Source organism: Limulus polyphemus, unplaced genomic scaffold, assembly GCF_000517525.1.
Source record: "Limulus polyphemus unplaced genomic scaffold, Limulus_polyphemus-2.1.2 Scaffold66, whole genome shotgun sequence".
Classification (NCBI taxonomy): Eukaryota; Metazoa; Arthropoda; class Merostomata; order Xiphosura; family Limulidae; genus Limulus; species Limulus polyphemus.
In genome coordinates this window covers 980,165-1,005,788 of record NW_013665676.1, presented here as the reverse complement: position 1 = coordinate 1,005,788, position 25,624 = coordinate 980,165, and the positions used below count along the sequence as shown (strand labels likewise).

Sequence of the window (25,624 nt, the reverse complement as noted above, 5' to 3'; positions counted from 1 at the left end):
CTCCTGTTAAGACAGTTTTCATTTCTAACAGGGTGATTTACTTATGGAATGAGTTACCATTGGCAATAGTGGAGGTCAGCACTTTACAAGAGTTTAAGATGGGAATCTATAATTTCCTCAAAAATAAATGATTAAACTTTGAACTATACGAAAACCTTTGAAGGACCATGTGGTCCCTTGTTATCTGTATGTTGTACCCATTCTTCATGGTGGTATAAAATTCCCATTTGGTTAATATCTTGCTTTTCAAGGTAAAACGGGTTATTATCTAATATGTCTCATATATGTGCCTGTGGCAATGCTCTGGAGGGGGACATATATGTGCCTATGATACTGATAGTGAAAAAGAGTTAAAAGAATTCATATAATTATTTTATATTTATAGACATGCCATGTAATTTTTTAAAGCACTCTTCGTTTAGAGCAGATATCATAGAAGATCCAGAACAGCATTCTGTCTTATAAAGTTATGTCTCTGAGAAGAGGTAAAACAGAAATCAAACAAGATGAAAATCCACAGAGGCATCGTTAGGTGCTGGTGCACGGACCCCATGTCCCAACTGTATTTGACAGTGCTCTGTATCCTCAGAATAGAAAATTGTGATCAATATCATACTGAAACACCAAAAATTCCCATGCTTACAGGCCTGAGTCGCAAATTTTCTAAATACCTAGTGACACTTGTGTAAGCCCATGTTTTTGATTACTCAACAGGTTTTTTTTAACCAGCTAAATTACCAAGTCTGGAATGCTACAAACCTGAGGTTTTACTTCAAAGAAATTTTTTACTCAAATTTATATAATCAAAAACTACTGAACACTTTCAACAAAAACATCGATAATAAACAGATTTTGATTTTTACGAGTCGAGTGGCATAACTCAGAAATCCTGCCAAATTGTAGTCTTAACAACAACGAATAAAGAAAAAACTGGAACTTGCAGTATTTAAAATGTGGTTGCCTAGGTAGTTAAAGCATCTACGTGGTAAGCGAAGCCACATAGTTAAAACTTACTTATCAGTTTCTACTTCACAGAAAAATTTTCAATTCAGATATTAGCCTTATATAAATTACAATTGAAAAATAGCAGAGTTATAAAGGTTTTTTTCTATTACTTCTTTGTGTACAATACCACTATTTACAAGCATAATATTTATTTTTATTCAACACTTTCCATGTTAGATAAACTTGAAGCTATAGCATTAAGATATGATCTGGACACAAGATGGCTTCCTGTTCTCTATGCCTGCAAGAACTAAATAATTATGTTTATACAGTTAACATAACAATTAACTAAGTTTCTTTACTTTTTTCACAGTTCAGTAATGAAAAATCATCTATATCTAGCTTTTTACTTTGCTCTTGCACTTTTTTATATTAATTTTTTTACTTTATAAATCTAAGAGAGACATTAATTAAATATTAGAAATAACTATGTTTTTAAAATTCACACAAGTTTTTATTCATTGTACATAGTAAAACTTTTGTTTATATTACGTTTCACCAAGTTTACCTGGCATCATTAGGTTGGATACAAGAACTGAGACTAACAGGAGTTAATTTAAAAATAAATCGTGTGAGAATCTCTAACACTAGTAATGAACAAGCATGTGACTAACCAACTGTAAACAGTAAAGTAATTTACCAACGAACTGTTAAACTTAGATATAATAAATAAAACTTGTATGTCTGAGTTTAAGTATTGAAATTTGTTTTATATACAAAAGAGACGGGAATGATTAAAATAGATATAAATGAACACCTTTGTATTTGTTAAGAATAGGATTATGTTTTTTTTATTAATAGAGCTTATTTAATTTTTCATCTATTAATGTTGACTTGTCTGCTGAGGATGTTTACCTGAGAAGAATCAGAAGAATGATTATTCCTAGACATGTGTTCAAAAACATGAAATGAAGATTCTAAATGTTCATGTAAACTAATAGAAAGTTGTCTGTTTGTTTCACCAATATAACAGTTTTTGCAATCTGTACCTTCAGTTGTGTACACATTTCCTGAAGTATACTTTTTGGATAGCAGTTGTCCTAGCTTATTTCCAGATAAAAACGTAAATTGTACTTTAATGTCAATTTTATACTCTCTGTCCATTTTTAACCAGATTATTTTGATAGCATGAGAGAACTTTGGGGTGAACAGTAAAAATAACAAGTGACAGGGACATCTTCAGAAGAATCATTTTCTGTGTCAATTTGTGGTTTATTTTCAGATGAAGTAATTACTTTATTAACAACAGTGGGAGGGAAATTGTTTTGTACACAAACCCAAAATTTAAGGTTTTAATTTCTTTTTTGAAACATGCGATGTTGGGACTTATGATTTTGTGTGTACAAATAGCACCTTTTAATATACCTAGCTCCTAAAGAGAATTCCAAGAAACAAAAAGTCCAATGTGAGTGTTCTTACAAAATACAGAGGTTTGGAAGCCTTTGTTTGTTTTTTAAACAAGAACATTTAGAAATGTTAATTTGTCATCAACTTCTTTCTCCACTATGAATTTTATGTTTGAGTGTATCTAGTTTAGATGAGAGAAAAACTCATGAATAACATTAATATTATCGAAGGTTGGAAAAGTGTCATCAACATATTGAAAACAAAGAAAATTGGTGTATAATGTGAGACATTGTTTTGGCATATACGTGTATATTGGGTATCATATATATGACATGTTGGTTGAAATAAGACTATTATGAATGTGCCAAGAAGATTTCAGTCTCCTAAAAATCAACATGTATGAGAATGGTTTAGCTTACTGTTGTAGCACTGTCACTCTATTGAAGTTATTGTTTTATTTTAACATAATTGTACTTTTCTGTTGAAATAAAACACATTTGTACTCTTGATGTGTAAATATACATTGCATGATTTTAGATGCTTATCTGTTTGCATGAAATCTTTAGTTATGCAATAATTAAATGTTTAGGTATACCTGTATATATTAGGAGGTAGAAGATGTTTAGAAAGAAGAAGAAAAAGCCCATCATCTCTGCCCCTACGAACTTTGAGCATAGGTTTCACACAGGCTTTGATAGACATGAAGGAAAATATGTAGGCCTTCCACCACAATGGACCAGTTTAATCCAGGCTCAGCAAGATAGGCCCAAGCCCATCGTGGACCCGTCAACTATAACACCAACTGAAATGATCAGCATGAAATCTCATGCAAGTTTAGTTTTATAGAAGCATAGTTTTAAATGTAGATTAGTATCATGTGTTTTAGTTGTGGCTTTGAAGTATTCACAGTGTATAATATTTATAGTATTCAGTACCTTTACTTTTAAATTATTTATTTTGTAAAATAGTGTAGTGCTATTTGTCAATGTTGTGTCATTTGAAAATTTGTAATCTATTGTGTCTGTTTTTACATTATTCAAGCTTTATATCAGTCCTTTACTATTTATTAATGTACTAGAAATTTTCAGTTTTTAAAGCTGTTCACTTCATAGGAAACTTTCACTTAAAATGGTTATACTTAAAACCAGTTAAAGTTAACACTTTCAACAAAAAATATCAATATTCAGTATTCAGGACTATTTTTAGTCATTAAAGGTATCCAGTCAGTAAATATCAGAAAATTTGGCTTTGCGTCTTGGTATATGATATTGTTTAGCTGATTAAAATCATCCTGAAGAGTGCTATAGTGGAGATATTAACAAAATACTTCATTTTCAAATAGAATAAGACAAGGTTTACTTAATATTATTTTATGTACAAGTGTTTGGTTCTCTTTGTATATTATAATTGCAAACATCAATGCCTTTCCAATATTCCAAGATGTTTTTCTTTATTGTTGAGATATTTGGTGTCCATGATTCCTGTTTTTAAGGTTACCTAAAAACTGCTACCATTTGCTGTGTATTTGTTATAGGTTAGCATCATTGTGAAAAATGTATAATGATGAAAGTTTTTATTTTAGTGAACTTAGTGTTATTGAACTATGAAATAAATTTTATGGCTTTAAAATTTTTAATGACAAAGGGTGATTTTTGTGCATATTATTGAAAGTCACATTATGATTTTTAACAGTTCTGTTAAAATGAAGTGCATTTTTTGTAGTAATGCTCTCTGTGTATCATTTCTGATATGTTTGGGAAACCTAAAGAAAAAAAAATGTGTAAATACTGGTTTTGTACATTTTTTAAAAGTATAATAGGTTTTAAAGAATTTTCCATTATTCAGTAACATTCTTCTCTTTTTAGACCATTGTTCGAGGAGTAAGCTCTTCTCAGGTTAGAAATGTACCAGTTTCCATTACACGATCAAACTCATTAAGAAAAGAAAGTCCACCTCAACCTCGACGAGACTACTTGAGTCGTCTCCCTCCTCCAGTTCCAGAGGATGAAATCCAACCACCTATGCAACCCTATGGAGTCCTTCCTCATGGCCATCAGGCACATCATGATCATATCCACCCACACTGGCATCCTCAACATCACCCTAGCCAACTTCAATGGGGACATGGCCATTCTGCTCATTTTTATCCAGATAACCAGCAAGATCACACAGATGGAGGCCACTCTTACCCACAAAACTCACAAGATAATGCTACTTCTCAAGGTAGTGTGCCCTTCTTGGAAAGAACAGATGGTGTGGGTTACATTCCTCCTAGCGGTCAGGTAGCAAGAGATCCATCCTGGGAACAAGAAAGCTCTGCAACAAGTCTACCAGGGTATACACCTAAAGCAGGACCCAGGATAGGTAACCAAAGTCATCCACAACCACATCAGCAACATCAACTATCAATGAACCCTAATTATCAAGCAGGTGGTCATCATGGATCCACTTTTCCATCACATATCTCCAATGGTGCACCTATGCCAAGTCAACTTGAGCCTCCTGTCATAGACCGACAGTACAGAAATTCTCACTCTTCATCTGGTTCAACACAACATTCTGGAAGCCATAGTGGTTCTTACCCTTTTCATGTAAAGAACAGCAAGTCACAGAACAATTTACAACCACCCCAACAACAGCCAAAAGACATACTTCCTCAGAATGGACAGAAGGATGAGGCAAAAGTGAGTTTCTCTTCTTTATACATCTGGAGAATTGAGACATCGCAGAGTAAATGTGTCTGTGAAACTGCATACTAAACATCAAACACATTATTAACCCCAGAAACTGTGCAATATTATTATTTATTGATTTATTAATTTAAAGAAAGTTTCATTATCACATAGCACTTGTACTAATTTTATGTAATCAGAAAGTATGAACGAATCTTAGCTTCTGAAAATTATATCCATATGCTATTTAGATGACTTGAACCTAAAGTTATCTGATGGTGTACATCTAGGCTCTTAAATATGGTTTAATGTTCATACTTTCAATATTATGTAGTATTATATGTTATAGGGCAGGAAAATAAACAGACATTTTGGTAGTAATTATGGTTTTAATATGTTGTTTGCTTAAATTGAAATAATTATCTAAGATGCCACTTGTTTGCAGGATCTTCCTCCAAAACCAGTTGCCTCATTATCAGAAAACAAACTGTTGGGACCCAAGTCACCTGTTCCTAGCCATGGACATCATCCAGAACAACAGAGATTATCCCATGAACAGGTAAATCTTATTTTATCTAAATACTGGTCTATAGTAAAAAAAAAAATGTTTCTTTTAGATACAAATATTCTTAGAATTGAAGAAATAATTTTAAATCTCTGCGAGGTTTCATGCCTTCAATTGAATTTTCACAAAGTTACCACAAGTTGTAAATTGTTAATAAAGGTACCTGAGTATTCTTTATAAACAGTGTTAATAATGGTATTCTTTAGTTTGAAAACTACTCAATTAAATTTAACAGTGCTGTAACAAAAAAGTAAATTCTATTTCCAAATAGGCAATAAGATCTTGTAGATCTTTAACCCTAAGGACACAAGTCAAAGGCCATGTCATCGTGTTTGTTGACTCACATTCAAAACTTTATTCAGCTACTATTTTATGAACATATGTCAGTAAGTTTGGTATCAACCTGAAGATTATAATTCAAATTTTAGTATTATACATACTTAATTTAAAAGTAAATTGTTTTAAAAAACACCAAAATATTGATAAATTATAGTGAAATTCAATCGTACTGATATAGTAATTCGTGATTTTTGGTTATTTCAAAATATATATAAATGTATAATGTTATGAGATTTAAACTATTTAGACTAAACATTTGTGTTTTTATCATAATTTGTAGTAATTCTAGAACAAAAAAAGCATAACTTATATTTATTTTCAAATTTTTTATGGTGGTCACAAGGTCTGTCAAATTAACCAACCACGTATAGAGTTAGGGTAGAAAAAATAATAATAGATAAAATATAAAGTTTTAATGAAAATAAACTATTGAAATGTATTTAGGAAGTTGTAAAGATTACACAAATGATATTTGAGATTTTTGGGAAGAAGAATAGTTTTTTTATCATAACATGAAAATCACTATGCTCTCAGACTAGTAACAAAACAGACTTGATATATTGACAAATAAATCTTTAGTAAATATACTTCATTAAAAAATCAGATTTTTTGTGAAGATACGCATACTGCATTAAAGGTTATAATATGAATACTTAACAATTGTGTATATGATCTTGTGTATTTTATACTGAGCCTATTGCGAAAGGGTTAAATGATCAATGTCATTTCTTTCACTCACATGTACATTTATCTTGGCATTTTAATTTTGCCACAAATGTTTCTATACCTAAAACAAATCCTTTTCTGAGCAAAGTAAAACTTTTGGTAATTTAGTAATATTTGCTGTTGTTTTATTTAAAGACTTTTAAAAATACACAAATCTTGAAGTTTTCTATTCGTAGCTTACTTACTCTTTCATACTAAACATCTATTTCTGCAAATCATGTAAAGAAGTTGCTTGATAACCAATTTCAATCATATTACATGCTAAATTGGAAAATATGAAATTGGAAAAAAACAAATTATTCAATTGTCATTTTTATTTATTATTAATATTTCTGGACAGTTTCGAGCTGCTTTACAGATGGTTGTAAGTCCAGGAGATCCAAGAGAAAACTTGGAGAAGTTTATCAAGATAGGAGAAGGCTCAACTGGAATTGTTTGTATTGCTACAGAGAAATCTAGTAACAGACAGGTGGCGGTAAAGAAGATGGACCTCCGCAAACAGCAAAGAAGAGAACTCTTGTTCAATGAGGTAGAATATTCAGTTGTTCTTGGAATTTAATAAAGTATCAACAATTGAGTGTTCTCAAGATTTTAGGCAGGATATGTGTTACTAGTTAAGTCTAATTGTAGGTTTAATTTTAAAGCACTGAAAAGTTTTTGTATGAAATTAAAATGGAACAGAAAACTGATATATAAAACAATTAAAATGGGAAAATTCTGATTATTTCTGTTGAAGGAAGGTATAGTTCACTAAAGTTCAGGTTTCACAGTAAAAGACTTTCAGTAAAGCAGGCTTATTGTTTAATTGTATATAAAGAGAAAAAAATATATGAAGGTTTTAAAGAAATTATTTAAATTTGGATGTGAAATAGGAAGTCACTGTATGAGAGATAAATCCTGTGTTAGTTCTTGCCCTTAAAGACTGTCGTCTCAGCTTTGTGTTATGTACACAATAATTAACAATAATGTTTTTACTATGTATTTTTCACTTTTAAACAAGACAAAGTGAGAATTTTCAGAAGTTTAGAATAACTCATGCATAATATTCTTCACATGCTTGCATGAGTCCATGTGAAAAACAAAACTATTGTTGAAATAATTTTATAACACATTCTAGTCTTAGGTGTGTCTATAGTAAGACACACAAAATGGGTTTATACCCATTAAAACTATTTTGTCAGCAATCTTTTGGTCCTATTCTTATGATTGTCTTCAGTTAGAATAGAACCAAGATCTTGCAATTAAAATGGTTCATTGTGATATGATTCTATTTTATATGCCTTACTTTTGTCTCTATCCTTGTTTCAAGGATGAAATTCAGTGACTATGTATCAGCTGTTTAAATTCTAATGTGTTAAAACACAGGTGGTGATAATGAGGGACTACCATCATCCCAACATAGTAGAGATGCATGATAGTTTCTTGGTGGGTGATGAGCTCTGGGTTGTTATGGAGTTTTTAGAAGGGGGAGCTCTGACAGATATTGTAACCCATGCAAGGTAAGAAATTAGATTCTTAACTGCAATGTGTATGAGATTCAAAGGGTTTATTTATAATGTAAAATAATTTTTTTTGTATCTAATTTATCAGACTTACTACTTGATTTTTGAAGAGTTTATAGTACATGCTTGTTTCATTTTTGCACATACTCTGTCTTAACAAAGCTTGAAAATGCTACTGAATAAGGATAATATGTACATACTTAAAATAGAATATTTATAAAAATGACTGATAGGCTCTATTTGTAACATTTCTGATGAAATCTTAACCGTTATTTGCCTAGTTCGTATTGGGAAGAAATTGTTGAAAGTTATACCTGAATAACATTTGTGGAACCAATTTACTCTTGTCTTAATTTTATATTCTAAGATTATTTTGAGAGATTTGAAGGGATAAATATTGAGCTTTATATTTTTTATCTTTCAGAATGGATGAAGAACAGATTGCAACAGTTTGTAAGCAATGCTTGAAAGCACTAACCTTTCTTCACTCTCAAGGTGTTATCCATCGAGACATCAAGAGTGATTCTATTTTACTTGCTAGTGATGGAAGAGTAAGTTCATATTACAAAAAAAATTCATAATGACTATTGCTGTGACTATTTATTGACTTAGCAGAGCTTGTAACAATTAAATTGCAAATTTACTGCTAATAGATATAATCGAAATCTGAACATGATGGTAAAAAAAATTTTTACTTTTATACAGATTGATACAATTTATACTATAATACTTAAGCAAAAATAAGATACTTTTACTCACAGTTGCTAGTGGGTTTACAAGGGCAATATCCTTAATTTCTGAGATTTTATTAAAGAGAAAATTAAGAAAGGAATTAATGGAAAACTTTTTGTATTATCACTTACATTTTGTTGTTCTTTCTTTCACTACAGCATTTGAAATAATTATGTAACTGCACAAGTGACACATATGGGAATCACAAAAAATGAGTAATAGCAACTCAATGGTTAATTTATCATTGGTACAGCATTAGAGAAAACACCCATAGATGAGTAAGTTGTACAATACATTAGTATTTTGTATTTGCTTTAAACAGAGCATTACACCTAGTATTTATGCTATTCTAATAGCTACTCAACGGTTAATTTATCATTGGTACAGCATTAGAGAAAACACCCATAAATGAGTAAGTTGTACAATACATTAGTATTTTGTATTTGCTTTCAACAGAGCATTACACCTAGTATTTATGCTTTTCTAAGCTTATCAAGATGTGATTGTAAGATGTTATTTCAAATGTCCTACATTACTTTCCACATTTCAGCTAAATTTTTTGGTTCATTTTTGATCTTTGAGGTTTCCATACAAGCCCACACAGGATGCACCTCAGACGAAACCATAGTTAAAATGTTCCATCGGCATCATTTTTCCCCCCACCAGGAATTGTCTCACCACATTTTATGCATACTTGGAATCACTGTTTTATTGAAGATAAATCCCTACCCAACAGGTCATGTCCCTGAGGGGATGATATAATCTATAAAAACTTACTTGTACTATCAGCAGTCAATTCTGTGTAGATTTCCAACACCACTGGTTGAGATGTTCTATTGGCTCCCTCACCATATTTCATTGAAGACATTGTACATGCACGGTACAGTATTCCTCTGTGTCTTATCATTGTTTATTATTAAACAATTTCAGTATAAATTCACCTGTAAAGATCACTGTCTTCCAGCTGTGGTCACTCCATTTTCTGAAATTTGAGCATTTTGGCTTCATTTTTTTGTCTCCTAAACAGTGGTTTTGAGCTACTTCAAATCCATTGAAGCTTCTTTGTGCTGTTCTGCTGGAGGTTACGTTAAAACCTGTATTTACAACTAAGTCATTAGCAAGACCTTTAATGGATTGCCATTTATCAGGTAAAGAGCATACCCCGAGTTACTTAACATCACTTAATATTAACATCTACTTCAGCCACTTATTTTATCAACAGTAACAGTTTCATGTACCCCTTTTCAGAGTTTCTATAAAGCTCCTACTGAAACATAAAATTTTTTACTCAATCTGTCTCCTGAAGTAACCATCAACAGGAAAAATTTTATTTCTATAAGTTTGGAATATGGAATTTTTGTCCTGAGAGCCATGGTGCATTCGCCACACTTGCTGGGAATAGTATGATTGCCTTTAGTTTTATAGACATTATTCTGGTATAGCACTGTTTTAAACTATCAACATGTGACTGTACTTTGATACAGTTAAATTTTCTACAATAGGAGGGGTCAATACCATAGTATGTACACTTTATACCCATTTTACTCAATGTTTCCATAATTATTTCAAGTATCGTATAATGATTATTAAATCATCTTAAAAACATTTTTGTTGAAGTGTTACAAAGTGTTTTTGCAAGAAATTTGGTTAACACTTTTTTATTCATTGATAGTTCTAATACTTTCAGTATACATGAGTCTTTAAGTAATTATAAACTCTTCAACTATTATTGTGACTTTCATATTTTCTTTTGTTTCAGGTAAAGCTATCAGATTTTGGTTTTTGTGCTCAAGTTTCCTCTGATCTTCTCAAGAGGAAGTCTTTAGTTGGTACTCCATACTGGATGGCTCCAGAGGTTATATCTAGGTTGCCATATGGGCCTGAGGTATGATGTCAAAATATTGAAGTGTTATCCATTGGTGGTAGTTTATATTAAATGGCTTCTGTGTTGCTATATAAGATGTCATGTCAAAATATAGAACTGATATTCCTAATCAGTTTTACATAATGTATGACTAACTAATAAACCTACATTTTTCCTTGTATACATGTAAGCTTTAGGGAAGATGTTGAATTGTGTAGAACTGATTTTGCCAGTCAATACATATAACTTTAGATGATAAACATGCTCCCCAGTGGTGCAGTGGTATGTCTGCGGACTTACAGTGCAAGAAACTGGGTTTCGATACCCATGGTCAGAAGAGCACAGATAGTCCATTGTGTGGCTTTGTGCTTAACTTCAAACAAAACTGATAAACCTACATTTTGCTTATATACGTGTAAGGTTGAGGGAAGATGTGAAAATGTACATCTGATGTTCTCACTTAATATTTAAGACTGTATGGCCATATTGAAAACTCTAGGTTTTCATACGAAGCTTAGGTAAGATGTTGAATATACAAGTGATATCCTCATTTAGTATTACAATTTGTATTATCACAATTGTGATCTAGTTGAGGTAATACATCAAAATCCAAAACTGTTAATTGCCACACTGTTTTTCTGTTATATAGCTCCAAAAGTGATACCTGGATTATCTTTTATACCTGTGAAAAGGTATCAAGTCAAACTGCAGTCAAAAAAATTGATGGTATCTTGGGCATCACGAGGATTGTCTTGGGAATGATTTTCCTCTGTTAGGGGATGGGGAATTTGTTTATGATGCATCTTTCTTAGATATATTTATATCCAAGTATCTTTTAACTAATTAGCATTGTGTATAATGGTATGGTATTTGGCAATTCAGGCCATTATTACGACTGTACTAATGATGTATTGGTTTTTCTGTAACCTACAAATAGATATGGAATCTTGTGGAATTAATATTTATTTGTTGTTCAAAAGAGTGTTCATTTTCACACACTCCAAACATTCCTCGAATATGCCCCTTGGTATAAAGTGTAGGCATAAATCAAGTGTAGAATTTCAATTCCAAGTTGTTGAACATAAAAGTGATAACATAGACTTAAAATAAGACCCAAAACTCGAGTGCTTTCGAATAGTTGACTATTTTTCAATTCAAAAGCGCTCAAGTTTTGGATCTTATTTTAAGTCTGTTACACTTTATATGTGATCATTTGTGCTAACACTAACAAAAGTGATAACATATATGTGTCTACAATAAATAGCATTTTATGAAATGTAAACTGCCTTTAGGTTCTTTTTTTATCAGGTAATGAAAACAATGACATTTATGGAATATGCTCAAAAGTGATGGAAGGCATTGTTTTGTATGTCTCTTAATTTTAATGCCTTATTAGGTAGACATATGGTCTTTGGGCATCATGGTGATTGAGATGGTTGATGGAGAGCCGCCTTTTTTTAATGAACCTCCTTTACAAGCTATGAGAAGGATACGTGATATGCCACCTCCAAAACTGAAAAACACTCACAAGGTAAAGCATTTACTCTAGAGTTTTATATATATATATATCAACATATATGCCAGTTGTTTTAGTCTATATACTTGAACAAATTTTTCAAGATAAAGGGAGGAGGATGGGGTTTAAGAACTGTTAAGGTAAGGGTTTTTAGTTCTGTTTAATACCACTAATTATTAAATAAAAAGGTGGAGATTGGAAGTTTTGTGGAAATATAGGGCAGTTTATTTCTGTCATAAGAATATCTTTTGTTTTTTATATAAAATTATGGAGTTGGGAGTTTTGCATTGTAGAATTATAGGGCAGTTTAATTCTACTTTAAGGTTATATCTAAACATTAAGGGTAACTTCCTTCCCACTCATGGTTACAGACAGCTAAAGGCAGTAGGAGTTGGTTGAAACATTGTTGGTGAGTTTTACATTGTCATCAGCATTTTGTGTTGGGAATGTCACTAACACATTTGGGTGTTATGGCCACTGACATTATCCATTATTACTTAATGATGACAATGAAGACTGGTAATGGAAGAATAATTTAAAATTTTGGTATCCAACTTTTCAGGAACTCAGGATATATTTGATTTATTGTAAGGTAGGATGCTAAAACTTCAATAACAGGAGGGCCTGGCATGGCCAGGTGGTTAGGGTGTTTGACTCACAATCTGAGGGTCGTGAATTTGAATCCCTGTCCCACCAAACATATTCGCCCTTTCAGCTGTGGGGCATTATAATGTGACAGTCAATCCCACTATTCGTTGGTTAAAGAGTAGCCCAAGAGTTGGCGGTGGGTGGTGATGACTAGCTGCTTTACCTCTAGTCTTTCACTGCTAAATTAGTGATGGGTAGTGCAGATAGGCTCGTGTGGCTTTGAACGAAATTCAAAACAAGCAATTAATAACGGGAATATATCTCAAAAAGGATTCTCAGGAAGGAAGGGATTGAGTGAGTAAAAGTCAGTGCAAAGTAACTTAACATTGTTTACTAATAAATGTTCGAGGTAGAAATGACTACCTTGTTTGAACTGAAAATGAGCATACATTTTGAATATATCACATTAGGTCCCGAAGACACACTTTATATCTGTTTTGATCTGAATAATAAAATTAAAACTATTACAGCCTAATGGAACTCATTCATAACTCAAACCAATCCCCTGAAACTTGCATAAGATCTTCCACTCTACCACCTTCCACATCACTTATTATAAAAGCACCAGGGGATCTTATGTAAGCTCTACTTTCCTGATAAAATTAAAATTTTATTTTTGGCAGTTGGGCTATTCACTTTGTTGAAGCATTCTTTCTGATGTAACTATTTCTGTCACTATTAGAATTAATTGGTTGGTAGCCTTACTTATGCATTTTTTGCCTATAGGATGCAGTGCTGATTGTAGTTGCACCGTCGGCTCGGATACTTCAATGCATTCATGCCATTGTATACTAATATTTATAGTGGGTACCACAGTAATATGGATGCTTTAATTTGTAACAACTACCATTTTCTTTCTTTCTTTCTCTTGTTCTTCTTCTGATATTTCGTTGATTGTGGTTCAGTTGTCATATATTTGATACATTCTCGGTGGCAGTGCATCATCTTTTGATGTTTTGCTGGTTTCCAGTTCTGGGTCCAGCTTCTCTAGCTTTGGATTCTTTGAATTCATCTTGGAAAAATTTTATTCTCTATGACTACCCTCTTTATCATCTTTCTTAGGTATTGTCCAAGATCAAATGGTCCCATTGTCCAGCTCTTATTATTGCCCCATGATGGAGCAGGCCAACATCTCAGAGAGATCATATTCTATTACTTTTTTGTTACATCTTCCACAATAACATTTTTCATCTACAACTTCATAGCTGTTTGTTGTGTGGTCTTTTGTAAATGCAACTGACTTTTCTTCTTAGGTTGCTCAAATTTTGTCACATTCTTGCAGATGTTCCTTCCTGGTAGTATACCAGTCTTGTTGGTCTATCTTTCAGTGTTGGTTCCTGTGGAATTCAGTTTCCTGTCTTTCTCCAACTCATTAATGGCTTGCCTCATTTTTTAGATGCATCTCTTTAATGTCAAGGCTTGTCTGTTTCTCGTACAGGCTACAGAGCTACACTCTCAGCCACTTTCAGGTGTCACAGAAGTCATGTGCCTCTTGTAGCCCTATATATTTTTTTCAGTTCTTGTCAGAATCCCTTTTTTTTATATTGTGCCTCCCATAAGTGTCTAGACATTGTCCTCAGTGGGATTTAAGTCTGTCTACCATCTTTCCCAGAAGTTTGTTTTGTTACTTGCTTCAGGAAAGAGATATTCAGGTTTTTTTGCCACTAATGTTTGTCCTTTCCAGTAAAGCTTTGTGCTTATTTTCTGTTAGAGATTTGGGCTGTAAGAGATGATTATCACTGTTTTTTCTTCTGTTGTGTTGCCTACTCAGGCTAACCTTGATTCTCCTTCTATTTGTTATGCTATCGTACTTTACTCACATCACTGTATTTTCAGTTTTAGGATTCCATTTGCCCCCGTGGCTATTCTTCAGGTTTGATAGAATCTGTCTCTTGTGAATTTTTTGTATAGTTTGCCCAACACCCATTATTAATTATTTCCAGGGTGTCTAAGATTGTGATCAGTACAAAAGAAACTAATGATACAATAATTGAATACAGTCTCTTCTTATGCATTTAGAATCTGTATTTATATTGATTCATCCAATCAAGGCTCTCTCATGTCACATATCCCTATGTGTTTATCATAGACAAATTCCAACCTATACGCTGAAGCTCCATGAGTGGGTATTCCCCTTTGGAAGTGAACAGAGGGTGCCATCTGGTACCTTATGATGCCACAATGGGTACCTTTCCCACTTGTGGATGGATGCACATCCTTGCATGGTATTAGAGATGTCAGAAACAGGACCACTGTTATTGCTAGATGTCTAAGCTCCAACCAGGATGGTGGTCATCTGTTTTTGATTCTTATTTATTTATGTTTTTATGTGTCCAATTGGACTGTCCTGACACCGAGTCCATCCCTAGGAAGTACTTCTGTGTTTCTTCTGTTCTACTTGAGCACCACTAAATTGACCAGTTGTTTGATTCATTGGCTATTTTAGTTATGGATGTAAAAGAGTTAATGCTCCTGGAGTAAATGTTTTTATAATACATATCTGGGCTGCTCCCATGAGAACCTTCTACTGCAAGAGTGGGACATATAGTATTCCTCCTACCTGTTTATGCCAACATCTGTGTCACATTGTTGGCTCTACAGGTTCAATACAACATTACTGCTCACAAAACTGATCCCTTTGCCTGAATTAAAGGGTGTCATTGGGTGAAGAGTTACCCCACTAAGAAAAATGTCTTCTTTCTGAGTGTCCTTTAGGTCTAATATTCTTATGAAACTGGTCTTTTCTACTTATTCTCCCTTGATTCCAATTTTGCAAATTATTTTCTGGCTTTGGATTTTACTCAGGCTCACTTGATTACATACTTCTCTCATTCTAGGTTATTATCTTCATGACCTGTAGCTTGTTGTTCTTTTTTCAAGTTTCTTTTGATGTTCACTGGTTCCCACCTCCTTCACAGTGTGGGTATCTGGCTTTCAGTATTTCAGAGTTAAGGCTACCTGATTTGAATTTTTAATTTTTCTCAAGCATGAAATATAAAGATTTTGTTTTTATATATGTGTGAGTCTATAAAACTTTGCATTTATAAATTATTGAGTAATATTAACATATCTCTGAAGTTCAGTTGAATGTTTTTTCAAGCTGATGATACTGTGGAACATCCTTTTGCTTGAAGTGTCAGTGTGTGCATAAAACAATTCGAAAGAGTTGTAGATTCCTAGATATCAAGGTTTTTGAGAAATGATATAAGTAGTTAATTTATTATGAAATGACTTTTGAAAAACTGTGTTGTCTAAAAAGGCAAATCATATTCTTTTAGGTGTCTCCAAGGTTGCAGGGGTTCCTGGAAAAAATGCTCATCAGAGACCCTTCTCAGAGAGCCACAGCTTATGAATTACTTCAGCATCCATTTCTGAGGCAGGCTGGACCTCCTAGTTTGCTTGTTCCCTTGATGAGAAGCTTTCGCCACAGTCCTTGCTAAGGTTGTGCAAATCTTGTAGGATTTACTGAATACAAGAATCTATTCACCTAACATGTGTAGTCAGAAGGAAGGAAGGTAGGGATTGGCTGCTTACTTTAGTAGATTATTAAAGTTTAAATACTTTTTTATGCTCTGTTATTTTCTGGTGTGGTCTACAAGGCGTCATGTGCCAAGTTTCTGACCAAAAAGTGTTTTATAAGATATATATATTATCTACATTGTTCTTCAGAACTAAAAATCGAGTTTTGTGTGCTTCTGTGGATCATTTTTTCACAATGTCCCACTTGAAATCCTTTAGAATGAACCCATGTGACTGCATCTGTAGGTAGTGTCTGAACTGCTACTGAATTGTTTTCGTAAAAGACTAAAACTCCAATTCCAGCTAATGCAAGTAACTTGTGATTATGTGGGTGTTCAGTATTGCGTTTTAAGAAGTGTGTTCTTCAGCAAAGTTTTTTTTTTTAATCGTATTTTTGTGATTGTGCTGTTTACAATTTAGTATATGTACAGTATGAATACATCTGACTTTAAAAGCATCATGTTTGTTATTATATTTTTTGCAGTATAATAAGGTTTCAGTGTACTTGATAGAAATATTTGTGTAATATTTTTGTTAATTTATCTTTTACCACATAGCCTGCTTGAAGAAATACAATATAAACACATAATTTATGAATATATTAACTAAATCCAGAGGTAATTTCAAAAGAGTGTTTTTATAAGACCTCACTGGGAAACTTTAAAACAGTCTATAAAACTAGAAGTTGCAACAGTTAAAAATTTATGAAATTTCACATTTGTTTGTCAGCCATCTGTAGAAAATAATTATTTATGTTTTCATGGTTGGGTCTAGGTTGCAAGTTCTTATTGGCTGGATTTATGAATATTGACAGCTGATACAAAAGTTATGTGTGTATGCACCTTCCATTGATTTTAAGATCTTTTTAAATTGTTTTGAATTTTTAATACAAGATGCTTTTAAACCTCAAATTCCAATTCAGACCAAAAGGAATTACAAAGGATGAACATAGGCTTTTAGCCAATAAACTACTTTATATAATCTTTGATCGAATCCTAGTTGTTAAAAATAAATGGTTAATTTATTAGTTAGTGTTCTGTTAATAGATACTGGTAGTGAGTCTAAAGTAGAGTTGACTGTAAGTTCTAATTCAAATGTAATAGCAGTACCTTTAATCTTTAAAAATTTAATACTCTTACTTATGCATGTGTGTGTGTGTGTGTGTCTGTCTGTACATCTTTTTAACCTGAGAGATGAGTGAAACTTTAAAGCTAAGAAAATAAGTGTTCCTTAGCTGGAGATTTGATTCTATGTTTATTGGTTTGTAAATATAAGTGTAGTAGTTGGTCAGAAGACACCTTTTGAGGGAATTTTTTATGCCAGTAAGAATATCCTTTTTACTGTGAACAAGTAAAATTATCATTAAAAAGTATTAACTTCTAGTATTGGTGAAATACGTACTTTCTTTTATTATGAAAATATATTCAATTGATATTTATCACTAACTGGTAAAAGTTATTCATTTCTGTTGTAAATTAGTTTTAAATAGAAAAGGAATTAACTTTATTTGTTTACAAAGAAGAAACATTCTGTTTATTTGAGTTTGTAATCTTGACACTGAAAGAATTTGTAGGTACCATTGTTTTCTTAAACCAGCAAATGTCTGATCTGAATTGCATATTTTGGTTATATTTTAAACACTTTAGATCGTTGTGGGGTAAACAGTTGTTACTGATTTTTATGCATGTCTGTTATTTGTGGAAAATTTGTTGGGTTTTTATAGGGGGAGATGAGAGGTTAAGTGCTAAGACGGACTCAATGTAGTGGTTAATGATGTGATCAAAACAGGTTATACCATTCATTTACCAGTAACTTTATCACAAGAGGGTTTAAGAGAAAACTGACAATCACGTAAGTTTTTATTCAAAAAGTGGTATATATATGTGTGATAATTTTAATCTGTTTGTCAATGTAATTGTATTCTTGAGTTGTTATCGAAATTCTGTAAAAGGTACTCCCAAATGTTAAGTTTCTGCTGTATTTGAGCTATTACACCCTTGTTATTTTTCTAACTTGTCAGCCTAACTAAATGTAAATAACTTTAATCTGTAGTATAAAGCTTTATTATGTTACAACAGTTGAGAAACACAAAGCATTGTGTGCATGTTTTTAATATGCTAAGTGAATTTGAATGTTGTATCACAAAAAATCAAAATATACAATATTGGATATGTCCACTAGTGAGATGAGATGCATCTACTTGATTTGTTATTTTATTTTCTGCAAAGCATCATTTATCATGTCATTTGTTTTTTCACTAAGACTTGATTTTCTGTAAGTAGTGTTCAATTTATAAAGTAATTTAGTTCATGTATGAGAGAATTGTTTATATTGACATATTTTTTTTCTGGTATTGTAGTTACATGTAGCTGAGACTTAGTACAGCATGCATTATAAGCTGCATATGTAAACTACAAAAGACATCAGGTGGATCTCATTCACTGATGTCATGCAAGTATAGAAATCGTACACAACTCAAACTTAAGGTAGATAACAAAGCATGAGGTTTTAATTGTATTTCTTCTCAATTTCTTATAAAACACTTAAGGTTAATTAAATCTATTAATTCAGATAAAAGTTGATTGATATTTTTTTGCTTTTGCCTAAGCAAGTGTTAAAGTTGTTACTTGAAACCAACCTCACCTATAAGACTGGAAAGAAACATATATATGTTTTATTAACATGTACAGGTATATATAGCAGTGAGGAAAGGACATTAAAACATGTTTAATAAATCATGATATATTACAGCTAGGTAAAATATGTAAATGTCTTACAAATGGTGCTCAAGGTTGTGTTGTTACCAACTGTCTTTAAGTACCTTTTTTTTTTCATTTTTAATATATTCATGGCCAAATCATGAATTTTGTATAAAATTATTAAATTCAAGTTTTTTTAAACTTAATTACGAACTTGAAAATATGAGTAATTTCGTAAATTGTACATCTTTTTCTTTTTGGGCCTGTATTTTTTTGTCGCAACTATAAACCTGAAAACCTACCACCAGGTTTGGAAAACAAAACTTGCAAGGGATTCACGTGTAAAATATTCACACCTAAAACTGTAGTTCTCGGGTATTAGTAGATAGATATTTGGATGCTGGATTAGACTCTACTGTTTGTTGACTGTTCTCATTTAACTTGTTTATTATCAAGATTTTAAGAAAACATTTGATGATTTTCAAGATAAATGATCTGAAAGCCGGACAGATAGTGAAAAGGACATAGTTTATTCTTTCTTTGTTAGTGGTTACATTTGGATAAACAAAAACTACTTGGCAGTTAAGAAGCTAAATACTCCAAGTACCTAATCAGGAGTAAAACAATAAAACATGTAGATAATGTGAGAATAAGCCATATGGAGTTAATAAAGGTTTACCAATAAAACATTCCTTTAATGTACTATGCTTATTGACTAAAATACTTGTTATTGTTACTGTTATATTTATTGAAAAGCTCTAACAACAAAAAAAGTGTGTTAGAGCATACACCACAGCATTAATCCTGTCTAAAATTGTAATTAATATATGCATTATTGGTTTTATGTAATGTGTATTGTCAGGTGTATGCACAGGACTACCAAACTTTATGTTTGGGCTACTGTGAATTCCACACATGCTAGCCCAAAGCTAAGTCAGTTCTACTTCCATGAAATATGAGTAACATCCAACTCTATGTTTAATTATTAAAATTAAAAAAAAATGTTATCTGTTGTTATTTCTTCTTTAAACTCATTAAATATCTATTGTCAGTGAAAGATATGTAAGATTGGTAGCCTTTTTTACCAATGACAGGCTAATTCATCGTAAGCGTGGTATCAAATACATGCATGACTCGATTATACCAACTTATAAGTTCAAATATCAAATTATTTAGTTTTGCATTTATAACACTTTTTAATTTATATGATTAATTTTTTGCAGGGATTTTAATAATTAACTTGTAACGTTTTATTGATAAAAGATGAAACGTGTGTTTAGGAGAAATGACTTTGAATCCACATCCTTTTTCCTAGGTACAATGGAAAAAGTAAGGTGTTTCAAATGTCAAATCACCATGTGGTTGTTTTGATTTCATCATATATGTAGACTGGATAACATACACAGGGATTTTATGTTTTTATATATTTTGAATTAAGTTGTTTTATTTTCGATAGGTTAGGAATTACCAGTCTATCACATGTATACTCTGTTTAACCAGTTCATAAATTTTACAACTGTGCAACACATGCTGTAATAAATTATATTAATTTTAGTTTTATTACACTGTGGAAAAAAATCATTGCAAAGAATATGTATGTATATATTTGCAAAGTGTAAGAATTTAATCATTATAGTGGGAAAAAAATGTTGGGCTAGTAGAATTTCACTTTCGGTTATTACATATCGGAATAGAAGTTCACTTTCGGTTATTACATATCAGAATAGAATTTCACTTTATTACATATCTTTGCCTAGTGCCTTAGGTGTAGTTCATCAAAAACGTATAATCTTGTACTTTTTTATTATTTTTATGCTAATACTGATGATCATGTTGATTTTATTTTGACATTACAGTATCATCAGGAAATAAGTTTCATTTAATCTTTTCTATCCATGTTTTGTAACGTGTATCTATCCTGTTTTTTTTTCAAGTTTCATCAAGCCTATATTTTTGCTGTTTGACAGCATGTGCAGATGTATAATTTATCAAAGCTCTGAACATGTACACAAAGTCAAGAACCTGAAATCAATGGATAGTACTTGTAAAACTAAAATGACATTTTAAGTATATTGTACTCTGAGTAAATTGTATGTCTGTAAACAATAACTGAATGGGTGAACTATTTTTAGAAAACTTTTCTTTTGTGTAAAAATTCATGTATCGAAATATATTGTATAAAGTCATTTTACTACAGAAGCTCATTTAGAGAGTTACTTCTGTAAATGTTTTATTACGTCTTAAACTGTTGTGAAAAAGAAAATGTGTTAGGATAATAAATTATGTTATAACAAGCTGCTTTATGATATGTATGGTTACAATATGTAGAGAAGAGTGGAGGGAATAACAAGCTGTTTCATGATACACAGTAACAATATGTAGACAAGAGTGGGTAGTTAGTAAGCTGTTTTGTGATACATATGTAGAGAAGAGTAGGTGGGATAACAAGCTGCTTTATGATATGTATGGTTACAATATGTAGAGAAGAGTGGAGGGAATAACAAGCTGTTTCATGATACACATAGTAACAATATGTAGACAAGAGTAGGTGGGATAACAAGCTGCTTTATGATATGTATGGTTACAATATGTAGAGAAGAGTGGGTAGTTAGTAAGCTGTTTTGTGATACATATGTAGAGAAGAGTAGGTGGGATAACAAGCTGCTTTATGATGTACATGGTTACAATGTATGGAGAAGAATGAGTGGGATAAACTATTTTATGATATATATAATTACAATATGTAGACAAGAGTGAGTGGTGTAACAAGTAGTTTCAATAATGGGTAAAAATACTAGAAAAGCTTTATATTATTCTGTTGCAACGTAGGGAGAAGATGGGTGACTTGTGATCTGAAAGTCGTGATAGGTTTGGTATTATATGGCTACAGTGTGTTAAGTGGCAGAGAGAACACTTTTTTGTGAGAGCCATACATTTATTAGAATATTTCTTTTTATTAGAGTCAACAGCATCTTGAGCATCAGAGTAATAGTGATAAAAGTAATTTGGTAGTCTCTTTATTGTTAATTTATCCTGCTAAGCATTCAAGTTACAGGAATCATGAGACAATCTGTAATGAAAAGGGTAACAGAGATGTTTCAACTTTCTTAATTTGTAACATATCAAGTTGTAACATTGACTTCAATTACAAAAGAAAAATGCTTATATGAGACTAGCCTAACATCAACCCATCGATTATATGCAGTAAGTGTAATCACTAGATCTTGCTGATTATAGGCCAGATATATTATTGTTGTTTTTATACTGAACTAAATTTGATTTACTGACACTTTTAACCATTTTTAATAAAATAAAAACTAATATGGCACCAGGCTTAATTCTGTCATTGAAGTTATCATAATACCATGCTCTTTTTAAGTAAGATATCCATATTATCAAACATGGTATTTTCTGAATCAGATTGACATACGAACCTATAGGGCCTGGCCCAGATGCTCCCAAAAATATAATTAAAAATTGAATAAAGGCATATTTTCTTACAGTGTTGTTCTGTAACAGTCTTATTACAGCTATTATAGACACTCTCTTCTTTAACCCTTTGGATGCTATAATCGGATTTATCTGACTTGACATTTATAACCGATTGGTGCGACAAGCAGGTTTACCCCATGCTGTCACAAAAACTTTTCGTCATATTGCGACAATTGAGATACTTCTTGAATTTCCCACCTTACTTCCATGCATGCATATATCAAAAGCACAACTAGTGGATTTTGATATTAAAAAGTACTAAAAAAGGTCAAATTCTACATTTCATCCTTTAGTGGATAATTGACACTTTTCGAGAACCACCCAAAATTTAATTATGCACTCAAAGGATTAATAATTGCAGGTAAAAGGTGGCACTGTAATGTCCAAAAATATTAAAATAACTTGTAGGTATGGATATATATATATATATATATATATAATGAAACTATTATAGGAGACAAGACCTTCTGTACCTAATGCATCAAGAATACTTAATCCAGCCCTTGGTGTTCTGATTCTAATAATGTTTTTATTATGAGGACACTATTATCAAGTAATGTTGCCTATTTTCAAAAAAAAAAAAAGTACTTTAATCAGAATCTGGTAAAAAAAATGGTCCATATTTTTTACCTTTATTTTATATATTAAGATATTTAACCCTACTGATTAAAACAATGATAATCATTGCTGAATACTGGTAAGTATAAAAACACTGAAATACTTTGTGTTCGAAGGATGTTGCCTATAAGTATATTTGTTAAACATAATAGTTGATTTTCTTCTGTCCATTTTGCTCATTGATGGAAACAGTAGTTTTGTTTTTGTTAATATTGTAATATAATTATTTGTTTTCCTAAAGTGCCTATTTTGTGAGGAATGATACAGATTTTTTATTGTTTTCTTCTGAGAATAGATATTTAGAATTGATAACAGATACATTGCATTTTCAAAAAAAGTGAATAACATGAGAAAAATAAGTTTTGGTGTTAAACATACCACAGAAATTTATATAGGTCATTGCCAGAGCTCTGACATTTAATAGAAATTAGAACGCATTCATTTAATGTATTTCAGTATGATGAGATTCAAGCTGTTCTTAAAAATGAAGTTCTGGTATTGAGAAATAGAATGAAAATGTGTCTGTTACTTTGAAGGAAAGTAATGATTAAACATGTATAAATAAATAAAAACTACAAGAGCAGGTTCTTTATAACATTAATACCATATTTGATGATCACCATGACATGAAACAAAACAGTTGTTATGTGTATAATAAATATCACTAGGAAACTAGGTACCCAGCTCTTAATATTTAAGTTTATATTGTTTATATAAATACACTGGTTTGTTGATATCAAAGTAATTACTGCATGTAAAATGTTTAAATGTTTATTTCTTTCCTTGAGCACTGTTATATACACATATTGGTTGACTTAGCACCGAGTCTGTAAAAAAAAACATAATTTATCAGCTTCTTTCTTGTCTACTAATCATCTCTTTAATCTTAAACAATAGCAATCAAGAAGCTTTTCAGTGAAGGATTTAGTGATTTTTAAATTTCTTTGAAAAAGTGTTTGGATTTGTTTGTGCATTTACAGACTCTGTAATGGTTCAGGTTATAAAACTGTTAACTTGTTCTTTCAGGAACTTCATTTTCGAAGCTCTCCCTCAAAGTACACAACTTGTGTTTCAGTAGTTAAAAGTGAAAATATGCAACTCTGTAATGAGGTAAAATAAGATTATGGGGAGAACACTGTAACTTATAATATTACTTTTTAAATACTGTTATTATTTTTATTTTTTGCAATAAAGCTGAATTTACCAATGTATATACATCCAGATTCTTAGTTATGTTTGTTGAATAGCCCTCTACAAATCCTAAAGTTATACTCAAGTTCTTTGTATTTTAATAGTTATCAGTACTACCTTTTTTACTATAGTTTTAGAAATTCAAACTTCAGTGATTCAGTTCTATGAATCATATTACCTTAATGTTTGAATTCTTTTATCCCAAGATTCTCTTCAACCATTTGAATACTGAACAGTTTTATTCTGTAAATTGTGATTGGATTTAATGAACCACAGTGTCACTACATCAGTTTAGGTAGTACAGGTTTTTATATGCTTTATGATATATAAACAGTCTAAATTATTTAGATGGACATGCTCATGTACTTTTATATTGTACATGTGTATAGAGTAATATAATGAAGCAACATTGTGATTTAGAAGGATACTGTTTCACATGAGACACTACCTGTAGAAATTATCAATAATGAATTAACCAATACATGGTGTTCATAACAAAATATATTTGTCAGTATTTATTTACCCAACTCACTAAATGTAGGAGTATTTAGAATAGTTGATATAACATATAATGGAAACATTTTTATCAGTGACAGCAACCAATGTAAAGTTAAGGGTCTTAAATGAACGAGTAATATTTCTCAAACTGAGCTTAAACACTTATGTGAAGTACTATATCTTGAACTCTCCTATTGGTTACAAGGTGCTCATGTAATGTTGATTAACATTAGTCCATCCTGAGAACTATAAAAATCTTGTAACATTAAAACACACATGTAGATTTCCTCCTGTGTGTACATATTTGAATATCCACATTTTAAAAGTATTTGTGAGGTTTGTTTTGCTTGCCATGAGCAAAAATAACTTTAATTCTCAATGATAGTTACTCACACTTGTATTTTTACTAAACTAATAACCACATATGATATCATCATTAATCTTGCACTTTAAGGTGTGAATGTAGGTAGAGATTTTAGTTTCAAGTAAATTATTTTACAATGTTTGTTTTGGATATTTACACAAAGCTACACAAGGGTTAGCTGCCACTAATTTCTTACTGATAGGCTAGAGGGGAAGCAGCAAGGCAACAGCACTCAACATCAACTCTTGGACTCCACCTAATCATACATTCAGATTTGATTGTTACTCTTATAACTCACTAATGACCCAAATGTGCATAGCAAGATTT

At 31.6% G+C, this 25,624-nt stretch overlaps 1 protein-coding gene across 5 annotated transcripts in view; it reads left to right on the top strand.

Moving 5' to 3' along the window:
* Nucleotides 1–24,914, top strand: part of LOC106465151 (serine/threonine-protein kinase PAK mbt-like) — a 30,413-nt gene extending 5,499 nt beyond the window's left edge. The window contains exons 2-13 of one of the 5 annotated variants that reach the window (XM_022393491.1): nucleotides 2,961–3,180; nucleotides 4,218–5,036; nucleotides 5,470–5,583; nucleotides 6,995–7,183; nucleotides 8,020–8,153; nucleotides 8,581–8,707; nucleotides 10,648–10,773; nucleotides 12,149–12,283; nucleotides 16,195–16,431; nucleotides 18,159–18,286; nucleotides 18,795–18,921; nucleotides 24,271–24,914. In XM_022393491.1, coding sequence (XP_022249199.1) covers nucleotides 2,971–3,180; nucleotides 4,218–5,036; nucleotides 5,470–5,583; nucleotides 6,995–7,183; nucleotides 8,020–8,153; nucleotides 8,581–8,707; nucleotides 10,648–10,773; nucleotides 12,149–12,283; nucleotides 16,195–16,356 — 2,016 coding nt within the window. In that variant the 5' untranslated portion in view covers nucleotides 2,961–2,970 and the 3' untranslated portion in view covers nucleotides 16,357–16,431; nucleotides 18,159–18,286; nucleotides 18,795–18,921; nucleotides 24,271–24,914. Of the gene's footprint in view, nucleotides 1–2,941; nucleotides 3,181–4,217; nucleotides 5,037–5,469; nucleotides 5,584–6,994; nucleotides 7,184–8,019; nucleotides 8,154–8,580; nucleotides 8,708–10,647; nucleotides 10,774–12,148; nucleotides 12,284–16,194; nucleotides 16,432–18,158; nucleotides 18,922–24,270 lie in introns of all 5 variants that reach the window. The other 4 variants (XM_022393498.1, XM_022393483.1, XM_022393487.1 and 1 more) reach the window with 4 other exon arrangements.
* Nucleotides 24,915–25,624: the final 710 nt, after the last annotated feature.